The sequence below is a fragment of the Lagopus muta genome, chromosome 3 (assembly GCF_023343835.1).
Source record: "Lagopus muta isolate bLagMut1 chromosome 3, bLagMut1 primary, whole genome shotgun sequence".
Lineage (NCBI taxonomy): Eukaryota > Metazoa > Chordata > Aves > Galliformes > Phasianidae > Lagopus > Lagopus muta.
In genome coordinates this window covers 8,534,314-8,556,020 of record NC_064435.1, presented here as the reverse complement: position 1 = coordinate 8,556,020, position 21,707 = coordinate 8,534,314, and the positions used below count along the sequence as shown (strand labels likewise).

Here is a 21,707-nt window from a genome sequence, read left to right as displayed (position 1 = left end):
TGAGGTCCTTTTCAACTCAGGCCATTCTATGATTCTGTGTCTCATGGTAGTTCCACATGTCCCAAATAGCCTTCATCTCTGCTTGTCCCTAAAGGTATAGCATGCATGAACACATTATAAACAATATTTTCCTCATTAATAGCAAGATACTTCATCCAAATAGACATATTTGCTGCAGTGACTGTGCGATCTCTGCTACTTTAGATATACATTCACAGGTATGTCAGATGTAACATTTGCCTTCGCATCCATTCCAGCTTATACGATGACTGCACACTGCTAATAATTTCTTTATCTAGACTAAAAATAATTTGGGCTTAAAAAGAATGCCATGCCCTGAAGATTAATCTCCAGCTAAAAGGCTGATTTTAAGCTAGATTTGCTGAATCAGTGGCTTTCTTCTACCTAATCTATTAAAAAATAAAAAATAAAAATTGAAAAACTAAAAAAATGCAGAAAGTGTCCTGTACATCATATGCAAACCAGAAAGTGAGAATTACGAAAGGTCTTGAGCTTTGATAGCATGTTTCAGGGTAGCTTACAACATGAGTGACAGAACTAAAAAAATGGATTGAAGAGGGGTACCATAGGCCATGGGAACAGTGAGAACAGATGTGCTCTTACTAAAACCATCATCCCACTGATGTTCCCTTCCCAGTGCTGTAGGCAAACTGTTGTGTGCCTTAATTCCTCAGCTCATGGATATCTCATGGTAGTCACAGCTTTCAATAAAGAAAGAAAAACACAGAACTCTCGCTTTACTATCACAAAGAAATGTTAGAATACCTGACTGTGCAATACCAGCCTGAAGAGCCACAACCCAACTGCTTAAGAAAATTCCCCCTAAAGCAGTTATTTTGAGGAATGATGTTTAAAGCAGGTGTGTCTTTAGGTTTGATTCCCCCTGAAAGAGTGCAGGAGCTGTGGCAGGTGTTTCTCCAGGACTATGCCACCAGTGCCACCAAAGCTCTAGCAGCAGGCAGAAGGACTGTTAAGCTTTTCTAAGCCATCACACCATAGGGAGAGGGCTAAGCTCTACACCATTGTTGTCTTATTTGTGGGTCAAGTGGACAAAGCTCTAACCTTCTTTTCTCTTTCTAAGTATGCTGGCATGGTTGTTACTTGAAGTAACAGGGAGACTACTCCTGAGGACATTTAAGAACAAGTGCAATCTTACTTCTGTCTCATTAGCATCCATTTTTATAGCTCAAGAGCAGACAAAGCTATTCCTCTCTTTTCCCCTCAAGTTACATTCAATATTCCTTGAATATGTTACTCCTTTATTGTTCTTCTTTAGACCTTACTCAGGATTTGTAGCTAAACCAGAATCACATAAGGAAGAGAGGAAGGTTCACTGTCACCACAAAGTACACTGCCAACTGACTTCAGTTCAGTGGGCTGTGCATAAGAGTTCTGCCATGTAGGCCAGCAGCACCAACAGGTTTTAAACTGAAGACACCTCACATGTACAGGAAGATAGGCAGCTCACTGAAATGGGCACCAAAACACCTACAGGACACTGATGCAGCACCTCCATTAAGCAACTGCTAACAGGTTCACTACCCAGAGAAACCTTAATTCTTCTCTTCTTTTTATTTCTCCTCTTATAGACCAGTTACTCCTCTTCCTCTTTCTTTCTGCAGCTTTATTTCCACCACTTCCTTGCTTCCTGCTCCAGCCTGGTTGCTGTTTTATCATTATCAATGGAGCCACTTCTTTCTGCACTATTTCTGTTCTTACCTTACCTTAATGAAGCATTGACTTTACTTTTTAGATAGGCTTTATTTTTCTATTTAATTATTATAGTTTTTAATCAAGTGGGCTGAAAACCATTCCTTTTTTTCCCTCCAGACAAGGCAGAATACAGACAAGTCCATCTGTTCTTCTTGCAGGATCAGTGGCAAAGAGACGGCATGGATATCCAAAAATTACATCCCACTCTTCAGCAGTGCTGACAGGTCTGAAGGACTGACCATATTGTAATTACGGGTACAGCTTCATATTTGTGCTCTGGGTAGGATAACATTGAGTTGGGACCCTTTCCAGATAGAATTTAATTTAATTATTATCCGCCAATCAGTAGAACCTCTGGCAACAATTTTTAACCACAGTCCTGCAAAGTTATGCTATGTGATCTTTGATTTCTGCATGCAGAAGGAGCATGGGAGACATCAGCAGAGTCCCACTGGAACATGAGGCGAACCCAACAGACACAACAAGTTGTTATTCCCGCAAGGCCTTCAACAATGTGTTTGGGGTGAGGCTCATCTCACTTAAATTTAATGTTTATGATGTGGTTGTCTACATCTACGTCATGTACTGATGCTCCTATTATAGTCAAATCTATTTATTTGATATCGTCTCTGCTTCTCAGGATGTGATTTAACAATGTCATATACTTCAGGATTAGTTCAACAGTCAACAATACACCTATTTCTGTGGTCTGTATCAATAGCTAAGGACACTGAAACAACTTGACCACATTTAGCTACTACCATGGAAGAAGCCCACATTCACTGCTATGAACCCCAGCCCCAATACTGCTATTACTTGTGTGATGCTACATAGTGATGATAACAATCCAGTTAGGGAACAAGTGCATCTAATCTTCCTGAGTTACTTCATCACTCCTTTGTTTGTTTATCTATTGCTAAATTAAAACATACACACATGCCTAGTTATAACTCAGTCATGCTTAATTAACAGCCAAGAATTCCCAGAATTCTTGATCTAAGCCTGTCTTTTGCAGCTATGCTACAGCCTACTACAGCCCACAGCTTCTGTTTGGGAAATTCTCCAAGCTTTAAAAATGATAAGCAAAAAAATGATACTTTCTTGTGCAAATTTTTCCAGTAGCTATCTGTTCTGCTGCTAGATCTTATCTCTGACCTGAATGTAACTTCCATCATCTTCCAACCATTACGAAATCATAATTTACACAATTAAAATGTCTTCTAATAACAAAAGCTGCCAGTCTTCATTGCCTGGAACAAACACTGATGCAGCACTCAGATTAATGCGCATAAGCACATTATCTATTTCAAGTTGCTTGGAAATTAACTCAAGGTAGAATAGGTGAAAACAAGCACTGCCAATGAGGATGAGCACTGACACATTTTCATCTGCCCCCAAACTCTTTTTGTCACTCATTCTAATAATGTTTTCTTTACAGTTTCAGTTTCCAGAAAACTGTAAGTCATAACTCTCTAATAGAAGAGTCACCTTAGAATCTTCAGTAAAATTCTGCTTTTCAGGTGATAATGCCCATGCCTTGGTCTATGGGAGCAGTGCTGTATTCTCTTCTCACTCGCTGGAATGCCATAATTCAGGCAACAAGACAGAGCATTCAGTCCTGGCTATATCCTCATTAACTAAAGAAAGTCATTGTCTGTGTCTTGTTGTGTCAGGAGCTCCCATCCTTTATTTTTATTTTGGATGTCAACACTGGCAGCAAATGTCGCTGCAAACCGGAACTTGTATTACTGTGTTGCTCTGGGAACAACAGCTGGCTCAAGCTGGTTATTAAGCAGCATGCAGATCTCGAGTTAGTTTGTGAGAGGTGCTCCCAAAGCCCTCCCTCCTACCACTGGGACAAGGATTGTTTATCCATTTCTGGATAAACTCAAGGGACAGACATTAGTTCAGTCGCACTGGTCCAGAGGGAGCACCTTCAGCATCAGTTCAGCATCAGGGAGCTGTGCAACAGAAAGAGAAGCACTAATGATAACAGAACATGAGGTGACTCAGAGAGAATGCCAGGATCTAAACTACCTTGCACAATAAGGACAAACTAATTCCTATTTAGTCCCAAATTTAATGCTGACAGAGGTCTCCTGGGTATGTTAGCACCACCTATGCAAGAAGCAAAACCAACTATTTGCTAGCTGAAGTGAATGTGAAGTCAAAGGCCAATCAGTTGGTTTTGTTTTTGTTTTTTTTTTTAAAGACCAAAAAGTAAATGTAGATGTTTATGAAAGCCTACATAGGAGGCAAACTGTCATGTCAACCTGAAGTCAGTATTTAGGACACCTGAATTTTAGTCAGACAGTAATGACTGAACTCTACAATCATGGTGACACAGAGCATGAGACTGAAGTAGCACAGCTGGAGGAGTCCCACAAATACAAGCTCGATCATCCTTATAGGTCCCTTCCAATTTGGGATATTCTACAATTACATGATAATGGCACAGCTGGAGGTTTCCCTTTAGTGATCATCTGCTGCACTACAGCAATGCACTGATAAATGCCACCAAAGGAAGACTGAAGGAAGTGAGGAAAGAACAGGGAGAAAAAGATGAGAAATTCAGGAAGAGTTGTAGATGAGAGATGTTAATGAAGACTGAATGATTCTTCCTGTATTTGGAGAATCTGAAGAAAAAAAACTGTGGAGATGTCAAATTACAACAACATAGTCAGAAAATTCAGAAGTCCTTGGGAAAAGTTTTCTATTTTCAGTGAACTCTATTGATGATTACACTAAAGATTATTCCCAGCAATTCTCAGTTTCAGTACTCCAAAGACAACATTGATACTAGTTAGCCTAGCAGGAAGCAACCCTGTTTGCTATTAATATGAGAGATGTCCCCCCATGCTGGGTTGCCCTGTTCAACAGCTTTTTCCAGATGCTACTGTTCATTTCTGCTTATGCATGTTCAGGACTGACTGAAGTGGGGAGGGAAGAAGACTCCCCCCATGACTCAGGCTTGGAAGCCTTCTCATTATGAGAAACGCATAAAGCAGCATATCCTGTGAAATAATAAATTAATTAATAAATATCACTCCTAACAATCTAAAGTGCAATGATACACTTAAATTAACATGGCACAGCCCTGCTGAGCAAGAAGATTTGATTGAAATTAGCCCTGTCAGACAGATTGGACTGGAGACCTCTAACATTCCCTTCTATACTAAATGACTTTATGATTCAACTGTCAGTTTCAATGTCAGACAGGATCTACATCAAAAAATTTGAAGAAAGTTGGGGTTCTTGCCCACCTTCCTCAAGCTGTCTGCAGTGTATTCATTAACCAGATACTAACATATATGAGTCAGTTGCAGTGATGCACTGGAACAGGTTACCCAGAGAGGTGGCAGATGCCCCATCCCTGGAGACACTCAAGGTCAGGCTGGACAGGGCTCTGAGCAACTTAATTTCTCTGTAGGTGTCCCTGTACATTGCAGGGGGTTGGATCAGATGACTTTCAGTAGAAGTCTTTAAAACTCAAACAATTTTTGATTCTGTGATTCCATGATTCTATGAAAAATATATTCTCTCAACTTTGAAGAGCAGGGAAGTAAAGACTTCATGTCTCTTTAAGCTAGCTCCTGAAGCAAAGGAAACAAGCCACAAACACCATGGTGTGAGTATGGCTGAATCCCCTGTGACTCTAGGACAAGTTGGTGCTCACTTACTGTCATGCCAGGACATCTCTTATTCTCCCTTTCCTCAAGAGCTCTTACACTGCTGTGAATTAGTTTGTTCTGGCAGGGAAGCACCTCTCCAGAGGTGCCAGGCCTTGACCTTGGCTTCTGACACTAACAGAATAGCAGTAAAAAAATAAAAAGCTTTTGCAGACATCCAGAAAACACTCATGTTGCAGCAGCCAAATCCAATTGTTCTTCTAACTTTAATACATTTATTCTACATTTGTACTGACATGAATAAAGAGGTTGCTGGCTCGGTATTTCTGTGAAAACAAGCAAAATACAAACAAGCTGCTGCTAAAGGAATACACCAACACCTAAAAACACTTCCTTATGTCAAGGCGTTTTCATGTATTCAAATACTGAACTGAAGATTTCATTGTTAGGTTCAATTATTGGTACTGATTCTGATAATGTATTAAGGTGAGTATGCCCTTTAGAAAATACTACTCACATACCTACAGAGTGTGGTAGAAAGCACTGCTGTCTGTTCATTGATCTAGGGGGCTGAGTGTTGAGGAAGAGCAATTTCAATGGACAAAAATTCAGGAACAGGAAGAATGAGGACTGCTGTTGGAAAACTTCCACTCCGCTAACTCCTGTGCCCTGGGGAATCACAGATAGCCACAGAAGGTGAGGGGAAAGTCAAGTTAATCACAGCCCTTGGACTGGACGATCAGCTCAAAAGGGAGCTGACTCTGGGTTTGAACCTAACCTCAAGATCAACTGCACTTGTGATTATAAAATAAATCCAAGCAGCATCAAGAGCGCATATAGAGGAAGGCTGACGAAAACAGATCCCACAGCAAAACAGAGAACAAAAAGAAGGTAGAAAGGTAAACTCGAGATTCCCAACAAAGGGAAAATCTTAAAGCCACTGACATCAGCAGTGTAATTAGGATTCTGAAAGTGAGGACATAAACTACACTATCACACTTTTCTTTGGCATAATGTCAGGGATGACTGTAGGCCTGTCAGGTCTTGCAATAATAGGTGGCCACATATATGTGGATCTTGCAGAAAGGCAATTAATATTTTATGTAGAGCCTAAAATTAAATAAAAGCCCATCTAATAGCAAGACTAAAATTTCTATTGCCTTTAAAGGCAGGACCCATCTATCTCAAACTGTAGAAATTTACCAGAGATCAAGTCACCTTGACATTCACTATAGGCAATGGAGAGTTTCTGAATGGAGTTGCAGCTGTGATTTATGCCCATGTAAAGCAGACCCCTACAACTGGTTGGATGAATTGCACTGTAAAATCTATCGACTGTACTGACTAGACCTCCACTGACTATAAAGAGAACTGAAATACCTATTGCACACAAAGAACTGTAAACCTACATACCTAAATTCACTGAATTTAGTTAGCTTGGCTCTGAGTTTAAACCCTCAGGTTGGGTAAAAAGTTTAATGTCTGTCAGATGTTTTTTGGTGTAGACAGTTAAATTCAGGTTCATTACCCAACACTTTCACAAGCCAGTGAAAAGTTTCAGTCACTACAAGAAGTGATTAATCTCAGCTATTTAGAACTATCTTCAGGGCGAGATTAATTGCAGTCCAGAAATTTCAATTTCCTATTTTTCTTCCATGACTACAAAAGGAGTCCATACAGCTCCTTAGATGAGGTACTATTGGATGAATTGATCCAATTGTGAATGTTGAGAAATAGCCTCTCAAATCCTGAGGGAAAGCAGGGAAACTCAGTTATTTCAAGAAATTCAGCACTGAAAGAGAGCATCCTTAAGAATACACATATAATATAATGATACCATACTCTGAAAACACACAGTGCCATGAACATCAGCTGCTGGACCCTACCTCTCCCCAGTGTCACTGCACACAGGACCTGACATGATAATGGAGCAACATCTAAAATGAGTAAGACAAAACTGGGAAAAATGTCCAAATATTAACAACAAAGCAAGTAGTAATATTTTTTCTGTTTTACACAAATGGTAAGTTTGGTGACAAAATATCAGTTGTCTCTTTCTCCCAGACTGATACCACAGAAAATTATTTGGCTTTGTTGACGTGGGGCTGAGGTATTTAAACTTCTGTGGGAGTCCTATCTGCACAAGGACTGTTGAAAATGAAAAGGCAAAAGCCTTGACAAAGTCCCGTGAACAGAAAGAGGATATAGAAAATAAGACATGCTATTAGATATATAAGATAGACCAGAAGCAATAGCTTTATGTAGTGCCAGGAGAGGATCAGGTTGGATTATTGGGAAAAATTTCTTCTCAGAAAGAATATGGTTGGACATTGGCACAGGCTGCCCAGGAAGGTGGTGAAGTCACCACTCTTGGAGGTGTTCCAGAAACAAGTAGATGCGGCACTGTGGGACGTGGTTTAGTGAACATGGTTGTGGTAGGTTGATGGCTCGACTAGATCTTATTTCCCAAACTTAATAATTCCTTGATCCTATGATACACACAGGTAAAATCCAAATAATTTCATTAAGGTATGCTTTTCTGAATCTTATCCCAAATAAAAACATTTTTGCATAGACCCAGAAAGGTTTCCTCAAATTGGTGAGATCTCGCAGCATGTAATGATTATATCTCTTCTTGTAACATAAAGATACTCAGTGCTGTTCTCTGCCCAGAATAGTTAACCTGTGTCCCAACCAATGATCTCACTTACTTTCCCATCAAGGAGCCATCTGCGCTCCTGCTAGAGAGGTCCAAGGTCTGTAGCATGCAGTTGTCTCAGACTAAAAGCACAATATGGGTCATCTAGGAATGTTGTGTTATTGGCCACTGCGTGCATCCCTCCTCAGGAACATCCCTAGCATGGCTTTGCCATTTAGTATAGATTTAATGGCTACTCTGGGAACAGAATTAAATGCTGCTGTATGGCTGGTCTTGAGTATTGGTCCAGCACTGGTGTAATGGTGCAGATGATATCTGATGTCAAATCAGGGAGACTTGGCCACCTGTGTGCATTGATATTCTCCTGGCAGCATCTTACAAGCAGCAGTATTAGCAAGGTAGAAGAGCAAATTCCAGTTCTTATAATTGCCTTCCTAAATTAATTCACCTGTAATTTCAATCAGCTGCTCTTGACATTCCCTCCTCAAGGTGTAATCCCTCCTCATAAACACTCAGAACAGTACACAGAGAGGCATGAGGGGAAAAAAGATAAGCAAAGCTGGTGTTCCACTGCTGAGAGCCTGGTGGGCAGCTCTCCACCATGCACTTTGGGGATTTCACTATTTGTCTCTCAACAGCTGTTCTTGATTCTTCTCCATTCCCACTGAAACTTTCTGATTCTCTGTATTTACAGTCAGTGAAAAATGCCTTGCAGAGTCCTCTGTTTTAGGACGAACGTCTCTGTCCTTCACCCATAGTTGGGTATAGTCTAAATCTAATGGCTCCTATAAAATACATAGGAACTGGGACTTGGATGGTCTGGGGCATTTAAGCTTTCAGCCTTGCTTTAGTTCTGCTTTGGTAGTGGATGGCACTAGGAACACTGAATCGTTACATGAGTTACACTATTAATATGTCAAAAGCATGAAAAATTCAAGATGGAAAGATAACCAAAAACATACCATTGAACTAAGCAGACAACATTGTCCAACAACAAGGTTTGAACAAAAGGAAATTAGGAAATACCCATTTTTTGAACACAGGTGGAGTTTCTCATGAAGTCATTCTACTGTTAATTCAGGTGACTGGCAGAAACCAGATGCAATTAAAAACTGGTTTCTGTGCTATAAATAAAGCCATAACAAATGATATTGAATTAACCAGGATGGGGAGAAGTTGTTGTTTTGAATGAATTTTCATAATTCTGGTCTTATTAAATGCTTCCTTAATGATCTATAAAATTAATTAAATTGAATGTTAATAAAATTACTAGTTACCAATCTGGAAGGTGATCAAAACACCAGTGAAGACAGAAGAAAATAAATTTGAAAAGCATCTGAGATTAAAAACAATGCAAACTAATACAGCTTGGCAAAGGAATACATAACACATCTGCACAGTTCTCAGCAACAACCCTGAAAATGTGATGGACCAATGAAATGCAAGTATCTGGATTGAGTCTAGAAAAACAAAAGAAGCAAAAGGCAACAGTTAACACAGACGGGATTAGGATTTCTCCACTGTCACTGAATACGATAGACTGCCATACACCAGCAATATAGAAGAAAGAAATTAGGAAAGACTGTGACAAGATCAGTGTTTGCAGAAGGGGCATAAAGAGACACACAATGACACTAATGTCAGGGTCTCAGCATCTTTCCAAACGGAGATTTAGCAGTGTTGGAGATATGCAACTCAACTTCAGAGTGGTTTATAAAACCTACCCACAAACCAGGAAGAATCAGCACCTCTAAGGTCAAGGTGCTGTCCTGGTGACTGTAACCAAAGGTGGTTCTTAAGGTATGGGATGAATCCTGTGGAGAAGTGTTGCTTAATAGGATCTTACCACACCCAAGCAAGGCAGCGGGTTGGTTATGCAAAAGATGATGATACCTAGTGTTGCTTTCCACCCAGTGGATTCTCAGTAATACTCCTCAGTGTCACTGTAGGTAGGTTTCTCCTGACTTCTGTGGGACCTTTCATTTGCTCCAAGTTAAACACTTCTTAAGTAGTTTACTCGCTTAAGGCTGGAAAAGGCAATTTACTCATCACCAGCCTGAAAGTTCTCCCAGAGTGCTTCTTTCCAAAGTAGGTTACCAGGAACCTAAATATCCCTGGGCATATCCCTCCCTTCATAGAAAATGCTAAGTTTCCCAGTTATCACCCTAAGACAGGAGGAGGCTTATACGTAACAGCTCTTGTGAACCATATTCCTTGTAAAGCTATTAATATTTAAGAAATCAATTTTAATAAAGCATCTGTCAGAAGCAATAGCAGAGGCAATGTCTCCATGGCTCCATTCCTTCTGTAAAGTTCCACGCATAAGAAGGGAATATAGCATTATTAAATACAATAATAAACATAATTATTTTTCTATACCATAGAAGGCTGATCATAGTAGTGTCCAAGCACCCAGCTACTTTGCTATGCCTAAGGTCAGCGATCAATTATACTTTAAACCAACATATAAATTATCTTAAAACTTATTTGACAGATTTTGCTTGGAAAGTTTCTTAGAGTTGTTAAATTAGATTCAAACTACTCACATCTAGGCCTTGTCTTTGAATGTGCATTGTCATCACTTGACCCTGCACACACAGCAGTGCGCAGTCTTGTACCTTGGCTTAATCTATGAATATGGAATATTTAGTCAAGTGATGTTTGAAGATGAAGAACTCCGAAGAACAAGGAGATGCCAGGTGACTAACTAGCCTCTGATGTGTCGTGTGTGAGAAGCAGGGCCTGCTGGAACCATGGACAGAATGATCTGGTAGGTGGCAACCCTGCCCATGGCAGGAACTGGATGGGCTTTAATTTTCTTTCTAACTCAAGCCACTCTATGATTCTATGATTCTTTGCCGTATCACTTTGGTCAAAATGAGGACATTTGGGACAGCTCAGTTCTATAGAAATTACAGCAAAGTCTCTGACTTTTGAGGAGCTTGTTGCTGGTGGAGGTGATGGCAAGGGGCTTTGCTGTTGCTGGTAGTGCAGATGCTCACCAGTGCATCACTGGACACATCTAATCTCACCACCTGCCCAAATAAGGCCACACTGACACTTCACTTCTTCCAAGCTAGCCCATACAGACACTGAGGAACCTCATCCTTGGGGGTTAAGGGACACAGAGGAGCACATCTGCACTACACTCCCTCGAGCCTTTCTTAGCAGACCTCAGCAGTCCCAAAACTCAGCAAATTCATGGCGTAGCCATGGAAACACCAAGCAAACAGGCTGACTGACCCCTGGCAGTACTGCTTCACAGCAAGACTGTGCTGACATGAAGCCCTGATGAGAATTTACAAGGCTGCAGGTGACAGTGAGCTGAAAACACTCATTTCCACCTCGTTAAGCCAGATCTGCAGTTTTGAGTGATTTTGGATGCTTAAACCAGCACTGAGCACCCATAGCACCATTCAACATGCTGGACTGAGTGAACTAACAGTCCTCAGCAGAGCCACACCAGTAAGGGTGTTCAGAGAGGTCTACAACAACTGAGACTTCATTATATTTTACAAAGTATACTGCAGAATATTTATCCGTGCATTACGATGGATTAGCATAAATAATTAAAATGGAGTTTGCACTGGTGAATGGATAAGCAAAGGGCATTTACTAACGGACCAGCTTGCTCTCCTGCTCCAGGGATTCACTTAGAGACAAGTCCTTGCCAGAGAGGCCAAGGAGGGGCTCACATTTATCCTTTTCCTTAACCCAACCCTGTTGCAAATCACCCAGCCCTCTGGCACAGGTTGGTAGCTCAGCACACCTCCCAAAGGCCAAAGAGGAAAGTCCCCAGATATCAACGTGTTCCTCTGTACTCGGCATTGGTGAGGCTGCACCTTGAGTACTGTGTTCAGTTTTCAGTCTCTCACTACAGGAAAGACATTGAAACACTGGAGCAGAGAAGGGTAGCAAAGCCGTGAAAGGTTTGGAGTACAAGTCTTATGGGAGCAGCTGAGGGAATTGGTTTGGTCTGGAGAAGAGGAGACTCAGGGGAGACCTTATTGCTCTCTACAACTCCCTGAAAGGAGGTTGTGGCAATGTGGGGGTGGGTCTCATCTCGCAGCTAAGAGCAGTAGGATGAGAGGGAAAGGTTTTAAGTTGCACCAGGAGAGGTTCAGGTTAAGTATTCGGAAAAACTTCTTCTCAGAAAGGATGATGAGGTATTGGCACAGGCTGCCCAGGGAGGTGGTGGAGTCACCATTCCTGGAGGTTTCCAAGAAATGTGTAGATGTGGCACTGGGGGATGTGATTTAGTGGGCATGGTGGTGACGGTTGGACTAGGTGATCTTAACGGTCTTTCCAATCTTAATGATTCTATGATTCTTAAGTCCCTCAGTGCTGTTTTCCATAAACAACCCACCCAGGCTCAGTCCTGCAAAAGGTGCATTTTGGTGCTTCCATGAAATACTGATGATCTGACAGCCCATGTGCCTCAGCCTCCTCTTCTTGTTCCAGATGCTAAGTGCTATTGAAAGATAGCTGGATGGCAAATAGGCGCTCAAGCATTCCCTATCATTTTCTTCTCCCTTCAGCAGGAAGGCTGTGGTGATCTACACCAGCACAGAGCAACCAATGTTGCACAATTCTTAAAAAAAAAAAAAAAAAAAGAAAAAAGAAAATGAAGTCCCAAGCCTTTTGCTGGTCTTATTTTTCTATGAAAGTGAAGGCTGCAGATGTCTCAAGGGATGGTATGAAAATAAGAATATCTCCTAGCTACCTCTCCTTCAGACTTTTCGTTAAGGCAGGTTGAAAATTTACCAGAAACTGCCACTGCAAATTTGAGCTGAGCTGCATTTTGTTTCTTTTCTGGAGTGTTTCTGTTATCCAACACATTCTTTGCACTTGCAATTAAAAACAATCTGGAAAATCAAAATCTTACTTGCTTTCACGTCAATTCATTTATGCTCCTGTGCATAAAGAAAGCGTTTGGATGTTTTATGAGCAGCGCTCGGGTTGGTCTCCCTGGCCAAACCACTCATCCCATGAGGCCTAGCAGCAGGGGATTCCTGCCACATATTGCACTGCTCAATACACACAGTGCATCAGGGGAGTTGTAGTTACACCTACAGGGACAGCAGTTCGTAAAAGAGCAGGGAGAGACTGAAGCCTGACCTTCAACCCTCAGGAGCCATTTCCAAATAAAACATCTCAAAGATTAAAACAGGATTGTTTGTTTATTTTGTTGGTTTGTTTGTTGGTTTTTCTTTTTAATGTGTATGTACTTATCTGTTTATTTCTCACTGCAAATATTCAGGAGTTCAGCTCTACAGAGGTAATTTTTTTTCATAGGAAAGTTCATATTTTCTCTTACAAGCTACCCCATTGCCATTTTACCATATTGTCATGAAGTGCAACAATACTGATGTCCTGGTGGAGACGATCTTAACACACATTAGGTAAATTCTGCCTAGGGAATACATGTTCAGATGTTTTCAAAAGGTGAAGGAAACAGTTAGCTTCTTTGGGAGCAAATCACATTTCTCTTTGCTATAAGCAGAACCTGGGACAAACTCAGATATAAGGAACAAGGAATGAGGAAGAATCACAAGAAAATCATCTCCTATCATTTCTGTAAATCACTGCCAGTGAAAGCTGAACATTGAAATGCCATCAAGAATTACTCCTTTTTCCCCTGTATATTTGCCCCCAAGGCCTGGATAGCCTAATCATGTGTTTGTCTCTGATTCAATAGATTCCATTATTTCAGTAGATCCAACCACATCTAAAGCAAAGTGTTTACAACAGAGGCTGTGCCAAACCTTATTTATGTGCACATTGGAACAACGAAACATGTGAAGTATCATGAGCCCTTTCCAGCCATATGGGCAAAACTGTACAATTCAATGGAATCCCATCTGCAGTACTCTTTTAAAAGTTCTGGAATCCAAAACTTGTGCAGAAATGTTTGCAAGGCCTCTTCCTGCTTCCACACAAGTTCCTTGGTGTGTGCAGAAAGATGTGACCCTCTTCCATCAGCAGCTTCTCATCTCCTAAATCCTCAGATACAGAGCACTGAAGCATTTGCATTAGTTCTTCCCTAAATACCTTGGGTTTATAAAGAATCCATCTCACCTATAGATGCTGCAATCCCTTTTCAGTTTTAGAGATATGAAAGCAATCACCTTATTCTTGATTTCATTGTATTGCAAAAATGCTGGTATTTATTAAAAAGTTACTCTGAATGAGATGGTACGTAGTGTTTTATTAGGATAAATGGAGCTTTTATTCATAAGCAAAATGGCGAATTTGTAGATTTTGCAGAAAAGTCAGCAATCTCTCACCAACCCAAGAGAGAGTGTAAAATGTTCTCATGTGAAAAGCAGCCGAGACTGCAGGACAGCACCACACAGTGTCACTACAGCACCTCGAACGTGAGAGGGACTCCATTTCAGAAGGAAAAAAGGTTAAAAGACAACTCATCCGAAAAAAAGAACAAAGACTTCGAATGTCAGCATGGAGTACTGCTTCCCTGATGCTCTGCTCCTGCTCTCGAGCAGGTCATTGCTCTCCAGTCACAGGAAGGTCTCAACACACTCTTCCATCACTTTCAGCAGATTTGTTCAGTAGGATTTGATCCTACAGCAAAGTAGGAATCCACACCTTCTACTGAGTTTAAAAGGTGATGAGACTGAGCACATCAGTCTCACGTCTTGGTGTTTTGCAGCACTATGTGTCACCAAGGAGCAGCTGGCCATGTAAAACATTGGGTCCATTCCTAAGAAGGAGCAAACCTTTCCAAACCATTAGCATTTTGACCGTGCTACAATCCACACTGCGTAAGGATCTTAAGGGTAATCTCACACCTAGAGAGCTGGCTACAATGCATGTTGTACCTTGACATTTTTTATACCCTTTAAAAGCCAATCAGCTCACCTGAACCTCTCTAGACCCATCCACCATCCTTTTACTTGTATCCAGACAGGAGCCTGGGTGTAGATTTGACCCAGCTGCCACAGCTGTCCACAAAAAGAGACGCCAAGTGCTCATAAGGCTCTGGTGTGTGCTAATGCCTTGTTTATGCAGCCTGCACGGGCTGACCATGCAGGATGAGCTGGGGTGCAAATCCATCCAGATGCAGCTCATCCAAAGCAGGAGCAGTGTTATGTAATGCTGAGCACAACCCTACAGCAAGCTTGTTACCAAAGAGCCTCCCCCACCACAGCATCTTTCCCCAGCCTCAAACATTGCCTCGTCCTGTCTGGTATTTCAGTTTTTCCTAAAGCAAAAAGGGGTTAAATAGTAGGGAAAAAATGTGACAGCAGTCCACATTTTCATAGAAATCCAGCTGGAAAGCAAGAACCTTTGTCCCAAGACACTTTATGAAAACATTGAAAAGAAGGGGGCAGCAATAGGTGAGTGGTACATAGCAGCACATCAGTAGTGCTGCCTTTTGCTCCTTGCCTGGGGCTAAATCCCTGCAAACATCCACGAGAAATTTGCCTGAAGGTAAAATTCCAGCCCTGTACTCAAGGTGTTTATTCGCAAATGCAAGACAGCACCAGTGAGGAGGGCTTCTACAGATCTAGCTCCAGGCTCTCAGCCCATACAGCCTACAGCACTTTGTCTCTGGCAAACAAACCGATTTCAGAAATCATGGTTAAATCCTCTATCACATAGAACCCTGTGTATGTTACAGCCTTAAAGAACAGCAGCACCACTCTGACCACTGGTAGTCCCTTGGGTTTTCACACACATTCACAACTAAAGAACACTTTAATATGAATAGGTCTGTGCCAAATTCACCGTGTGCTGTAAGCAGACTTATTTTCCTATATTTTTATGAAAGCTTAAGGGATCCGATTTTTTAGGAAGGCAAAACAGCAGTGCCTGACTCATCCCCTTTGGGCCAGGAGATGAGTTTGCTCTATCCGTTTGCTGGCGGTTGGCTTAACTTTCTGGCAGACAGTGCTGCAATGCTCGGGTTTCGTGCACTGTAGGGTGATGCTCACCGGACCAAAACACCACGGATTTCATCTGGCACTTTTTAAGAGCCGGTTCACCCGGGGTTTAGAAAACCGACTTCATCCACATGTAATGCTCTACGCTGAACTGAAGCCGGCAGTGTCCTCTTAAGTACTCTGCGCCTTAAAACCGTTCACAGCTCGGTCACTATAGCCGGGTGTAAGAGGCACACGTTTGAGCACAGCGACGCGGGGGACATGCCAGAGGGAGCCCGAGCCTTACGAGATGCTCATTTTGGAACACCCGATGATAGAAAAACATTAAAATAATAAAAGAAAAAAATAAATAAACATCAGCACATCCCATAATAAGCTCCTTGCCGTCTCCCCCGCTGCTGGGAGCGAGTCGAAGAACGACAGAACCACAAAAGTCCCCCCGGTCGGGAATGATAAAGCGAAACGGCGCATCCCCCCGGGCAGCCCCGCTCCGCGTTACTCACACGAAGCCGTGGTAGAGCAGCGCCCAGCCTCGGGGTCGTTCCAGGGCGTCGTAGATCAAAGTTTGGATCCGGCGATACTTGGCGTGGTTCCTCTTCACCGGGCGGCTCAAGGGGGTCTTCGCCAACAGCCCCAACCCCGGAGGGCTCCGCTTGCCGCCCTCCTCCTTCCCACCGCCTTCCAGCAGCAGCGTCCCGTCGCGATCGGCTCCAGAGCCCAGGGCGAGCGAGCCCTGCTCGGGGTCCCCTCCGCCGCCGCCCGCAGCCCGCCGCCCCTCCGCCGCCCCTCCGGCCCCGCTACCGCCCGCCGCGCCGCGCCGCGCCTTCAGCCCCATGGTGGGCGCCGGGCCCCGGAGGCGAGCTGCAGATCGGCGGCGGCAGCCCCGGGAGCCCCAAGGCCATGATCTGAGCTCCCCGCCCCTCCCCCCCCCCCCCCCCCCCCCCGACAAGGATTTCTTTACGGATTTATATATATATATACATGGGAGTATATATATGTATATATATATATACTTATAATACGGGGGGAAAGGGGGATAGCAAATGGGGTGGGGGGAGGCGGTCACATCCCCCTCAGGTCATCCCCACCGGCGGGCAGCAGCACCTGGGCCGGCGCAAGGCAGGGAAATCATCGCGGAGTTTATTTACCAGCCCGATGCCCGAGCCCCTTCCTCCCCCCCTCCACCCCCCCGCCTCCTCTTCCTCCTCCTCCTCCCAGCTCCTGCCTTCTCCCCCCCCCCCACCCCCCTCACCCCCCCTTTCCCCGAGCCCTCACGTTAGGGAGTGGCCCATTGTATGCAGGCAGCAAATAGCCCGGCGCCCTCCCCCCGCTCCCCCAGCCCCGGGTGTCTGTAGTCGGCTGCGTGGGGCCGCGGGGCTGTCCCTATCTTCCCCTCCCCCCCTCCCACCCCCGGCTGCCAGCCCCCTGCTGGGGCCGCCGAGCGGGGAGATCCCGGCAGCCGGCGGGAGGGGAGCCCCCTCCGAACACCCGGGGAACCCCCGCAGCATCACAGCCCACCCCGCCTCGCTGCGGCTGGAGGGGAGGGAGGGAAAGGGAAGGGCATCCCCGGCCCCCCGCGGGGGTTTGCTTTCGCCGCCGGAGCAGGAAGGAGGGGAGGATGGGGATGAAGGATGCCGGGAGAGGAGGCTGCGGGCTCTGCCTCGCCGACGCGGCTCGCTCGGAGACAAGACGAGCTTCCACCCGGGGAAGGGGCTTGGGAGCAGGGCGGCCGTGCATCCTCCAGCCTAGCCGGGCTTCGGGTTTCGGCGCGGCTCTCCTGCGGGGGATGCTGGTTCTACTACCGTAACAAGGGCTGCGGTCCTCAAAGCAGTCGCCAAAGTGAATGGCTCTATGCGGGAGCAGAGCCGAGCAGAGCTACAGCCCCTGCCCTGAGACATCAGTAGCAGGACCCAAATCCACAAGGGATGGGATCGTCAGCTCTTTCGGTTTCCTGACTGCAAGGAAGCCAATATCTGCTTTGTGCTCCTGCAGCCCTGTTGCCCTGGGATTTCTGCCACAACACCGCAGCAGAAACCCCTTTTTCTCTTAAAGCTCATCAGTGAAAACCTCCCCGCAGAGCTGAGTATTCACATGGCTGCACCTTGGTGGGATACAAAGGGTCCAATCTAATCCTTCCTCCTTGACAGCTAATAATAATTAAATTAAAGAGACAAAGCCTTACAGATTGCATGTTGTTTCCATGAGAAGTCCTCCTCCCCCACCTGGGGGAGTTTTCCTGGTATCTCCTGAAGAGATGCCAACAAACCCAAAAGCCCTTCCAGACGCACAGGAAAACAGATTTGCCACCTACTCGAACAGCTCCCGCACTGCTTCCCAAAAGATTTCTGCTCAGAGCCGTCCTTCTATTTCCCAGAGCTGGAGGGAAAACACACGGAAAGACATCTGGAGATGGAGGGACCACACTTCTTCACACCTGCTCTAACATCTATCGGCATCATCTGAATATCATTTGCAGCCATATTGCCAACAAGGGCTGTGGGAGGTAAGGAAGTTTTGCTAACTGTGCCATTTATCTCTCTCCAGCTCCTGTTCCATCTCAGTACAATGGTGATGATATTTCCCAAAGCCACAGCGGAGCTATCAGCATTACTGAGAATGTGTGGGGCATGAAGAATAGAGCACTTACATCACACAACCTGCTATGCCTTAACCCAGCTTTACACAGGGAGAAGTGAGAGGCAAAGGGGGAAGGGAAGGAAATTTATGGCCAACCAGTTAATCACAGTTTTGAACCACAACAGTGAATGTTCAGCGTGAAATTGGGGACTGTGAGTTATTTTCCTGAGGGTACAGTAAATTATTTTCATTAGCCAAGGGCTGTACCAATGTCAGATAGCAATGGGTGACTGATGGGCAAGCTCACCAGCCTGTTTGGCTTCTGTAGGCCTTATGCTAGAGACACAACACTTTTCTGTCCCAATTAAAAGCTGTTTTGTTTTGTTTTTCTTTCAGAGGCATCCTCTAAAGGGTCTCAGACTTCTCCAAGGTCCAAATTACCGCAATGCAAACTCGCTATTAGGACCATGTTTGGTTGAGTTTCCGTCTCCTTTAAAAACTTAAAGCATCGTTGCTTAGGGTCAGGAATTTTCCCCTCCCTGCTCCTTCTGGGATAACTGTTGCACACAAGCATACTGACTGGGAAGAGGTTTAGCAAAGGGCAGTTAGCTAAAGCCTTCCATCTCAGTGCAAAGACACCCAGAGGTTTCATGTGGCTCTGCATCAGATCCTGTAGTGGTGCTGCTGAAAATCTCATTGATGGCACTGCTGCCCTAGTCCAATTGCACACCTGCTGGCACAAGCCGCCATCAACTTCAAAGGGAGCATGGACAGATGGAGCACTCCAGGCTATGATTTGGTTTGATGAGCAATTACACTCCATTACTATTATTTATGATGTGTTGCTGGCAGCACTCAATGCACACAAGTTTGATATCCACCTCCTTGGCTGACACTGGAGAGTTTTGTAATAATCAAAAGCAAGTGGTTCTGCTGAACTGCAGCATGCATCCAGAAAGCTGCAACAGGCTCTGCTGGGGGAGTGCGGAGGGACCACTGATAAACATCTCCTGTGGGTCATGCTGGCCTTTGTCAGAAAGCTTCATTCAGTCAGATAGGTGGCAATCTGAAAGTACAAGAAAACAAGACATCTGCTGGTCAAGATAACACTGCTGTCTCTTCGCTTATTCATAGATCAGCTGAATTATTATTATGAATGACAAAGCACAGGACCGCTTGGTAAACCACACACACAAACATTATGTTTTAATAGACTCACATGTACTTTCATCTGGAACATCTGGATCATGTTTACAAGAGGAAAAATGCAAATATAAATTCAGGAAAATTCAGTTACTCTGTAAAAACCTTGCTGGTGCACAGGCCAAAAGTGCCCACGAGCAAAGGGGTGAGAAACCAGTACTCAGTAAAATGGGCAAGGGGATATCCAGGTGTGAGGACAGTCGAACTGTCTGTAGAATGACTGCAAATGTCATTAAAATGACACGTCCTATTTCAGTAGGATGTGCTCTGAGAAAGGTGCTGAAGAGCAGAACCATTGGGATCATTCTCTGAGATGAAGACCTCCTGACCTAGCAATCCCAGATAGAGCAAGACACAGTACATGGAGGGTGAAGATATCTAACTGCAGAGGTAAGTGGAATCTCAGTTTCAGTGTCAGCACTGTGTTGATGGCACTGAGTATTTTTGTCCTTCTCTTTCTATCCTTCTGACAGATTTGCGGTGTTTTAGGGCATCTCTTTTTTCACAGAGAGTGCAAAGATCTAATCCCATTTTTGGCTGCTTTCTAACACCAACCTCCACTCAACCCTTGATAGACACTGCATCAAGCACTCTCATGTTCTCATCTCCAAAGGCTTCAGTGAAGTCTCCATCCACACACAAAACCATCAGCCTACCTCATGGTCCTTTTTAAGTGTTATAAATCACCATCAGTATGTCCACAAAATGAACCAACGTACCTGTCTGCATCTGGAAGCATCTATAGATCAGAGTGGAGAAGAGAAGGCTGTGAGGTGACCTGATAGAGGCCTTTCAGTATCTAAAGGGGAGCTACAAGAAAGACACTCTTTAGCAGGGTCTGTGGTGATAGGACAAGGGGAAATGATTTCAAGATCAAAAGGGTAGATTTAGGTTAGATATAAAAAAGTCTTTTACAGTGAGGGTGGTGAGGCACTGGAACAGGTTGCCCAGTGCTGTGGTTGTTGCCCCATCATGGAGACTTTCATGGTGAGGCTGGATTGGGCCATGGACAACCTGATGTAGCTGTAGGTGTCCTTGTTCAGTGCAGAGGATTTGGACTTGATGGCCTTCAGAGGTCCCTTCCAAGTCTAAGGGTTCTATGATTCTGTGATCAATGACAAGTGAGACTGTAAGCACAGAAAAGCACTGATACACAGCTCATTCATGCAGTAGGAGCAATCCAGCCATAAAAGAGATCCTGAAGCTCCATGGGGACTGGTTTCTGTGCTGCTGCAGTGTCACTGTTATAACTCTCAGCATAGCTTGTGTATCACAATTTCAGTGTTTGACAGAAAAGATATGCTCACGTTTCTTCTCTCATCTCTTTGCATCCATCTTCTCCTCCTTCCTTACAGTTAAATATAACTAAATATCTTTTTTTTTTTTTTAGGGCTTTTATTATTATTATTATTATTTAGGGTTTTTAATGCTTAGCATTGAGGAAATATAAGCTGTGGCTATTGCTCCTGTCTGCTAAATGAACACAAAATGAAGCCCAACAGTCTATCAGTGGAACATCCTGCAGTCATGCACAAAATACTCCCAGCCTTCGTCTTAAGTCATAGTTGCAGGTTTGATCTTTATTTTAAAAAGCTATGACCTAGTTTAAGCCAAAGTTACAGTCTGTGATCTGCAGATGGTCCAAGTGATCAAAATGTCACCTTCTGGCTTCCTTCTGTGTGACCTCCAAGAAACCAGGCCAGGCAAAAGAGCACACAAAAGTCTTATTGGGGAGACTGACATCAACATCTGCTCCTCAAAATTGCCCATGGAAGCAAGAAAGAGATGCTCATGAAACCTTACAGCTGTGCAGGAAAAAAAAAAGGTAGCTATGACAGCCAGCTCTTCCTTCCCCACACTGCAGATAAGCCTGATGAAATTAGCTGCTGCTGCCTCAAGCTGTTTTTTCTCTGCAGCAAGAAGGTGCAGCTGAAAACCAGAGCCTGTATTAGCACTTGCTCAGGGACTGAGGAGCTGTGGGGCTGGTGCTGATCTCAAGGC

The 21,707-nt window shown here is 44.0% G+C and overlaps 2 protein-coding genes across 3 annotated transcripts in view; both read right to left on the bottom strand.

Moving 5' to 3' along the window:
• KCNQ3 (potassium voltage-gated channel subfamily Q member 3) overlaps positions 1-16,761 on the bottom strand; it is a 199,433-nt gene extending 182,672 nt beyond the window's left edge. For both annotated transcript variants that reach the window (XM_048940303.1, XM_048940304.1), the window contains exon 1: positions 16,430-16,761. In XM_048940303.1, the coding sequence (XP_048796260.1) occupies positions 16,430-16,761 (332 nt within the window). The remainder of the gene's footprint in view (positions 1-16,429) is intronic.
• DNAAF11 (dynein axonemal assembly factor 11) overlaps positions 1-21,707 on the bottom strand; it is a 348,016-nt gene that overhangs the window by 236,142 nt on the left and 90,167 nt on the right. The gene's annotated exons all lie outside the window — the stretch shown is intronic.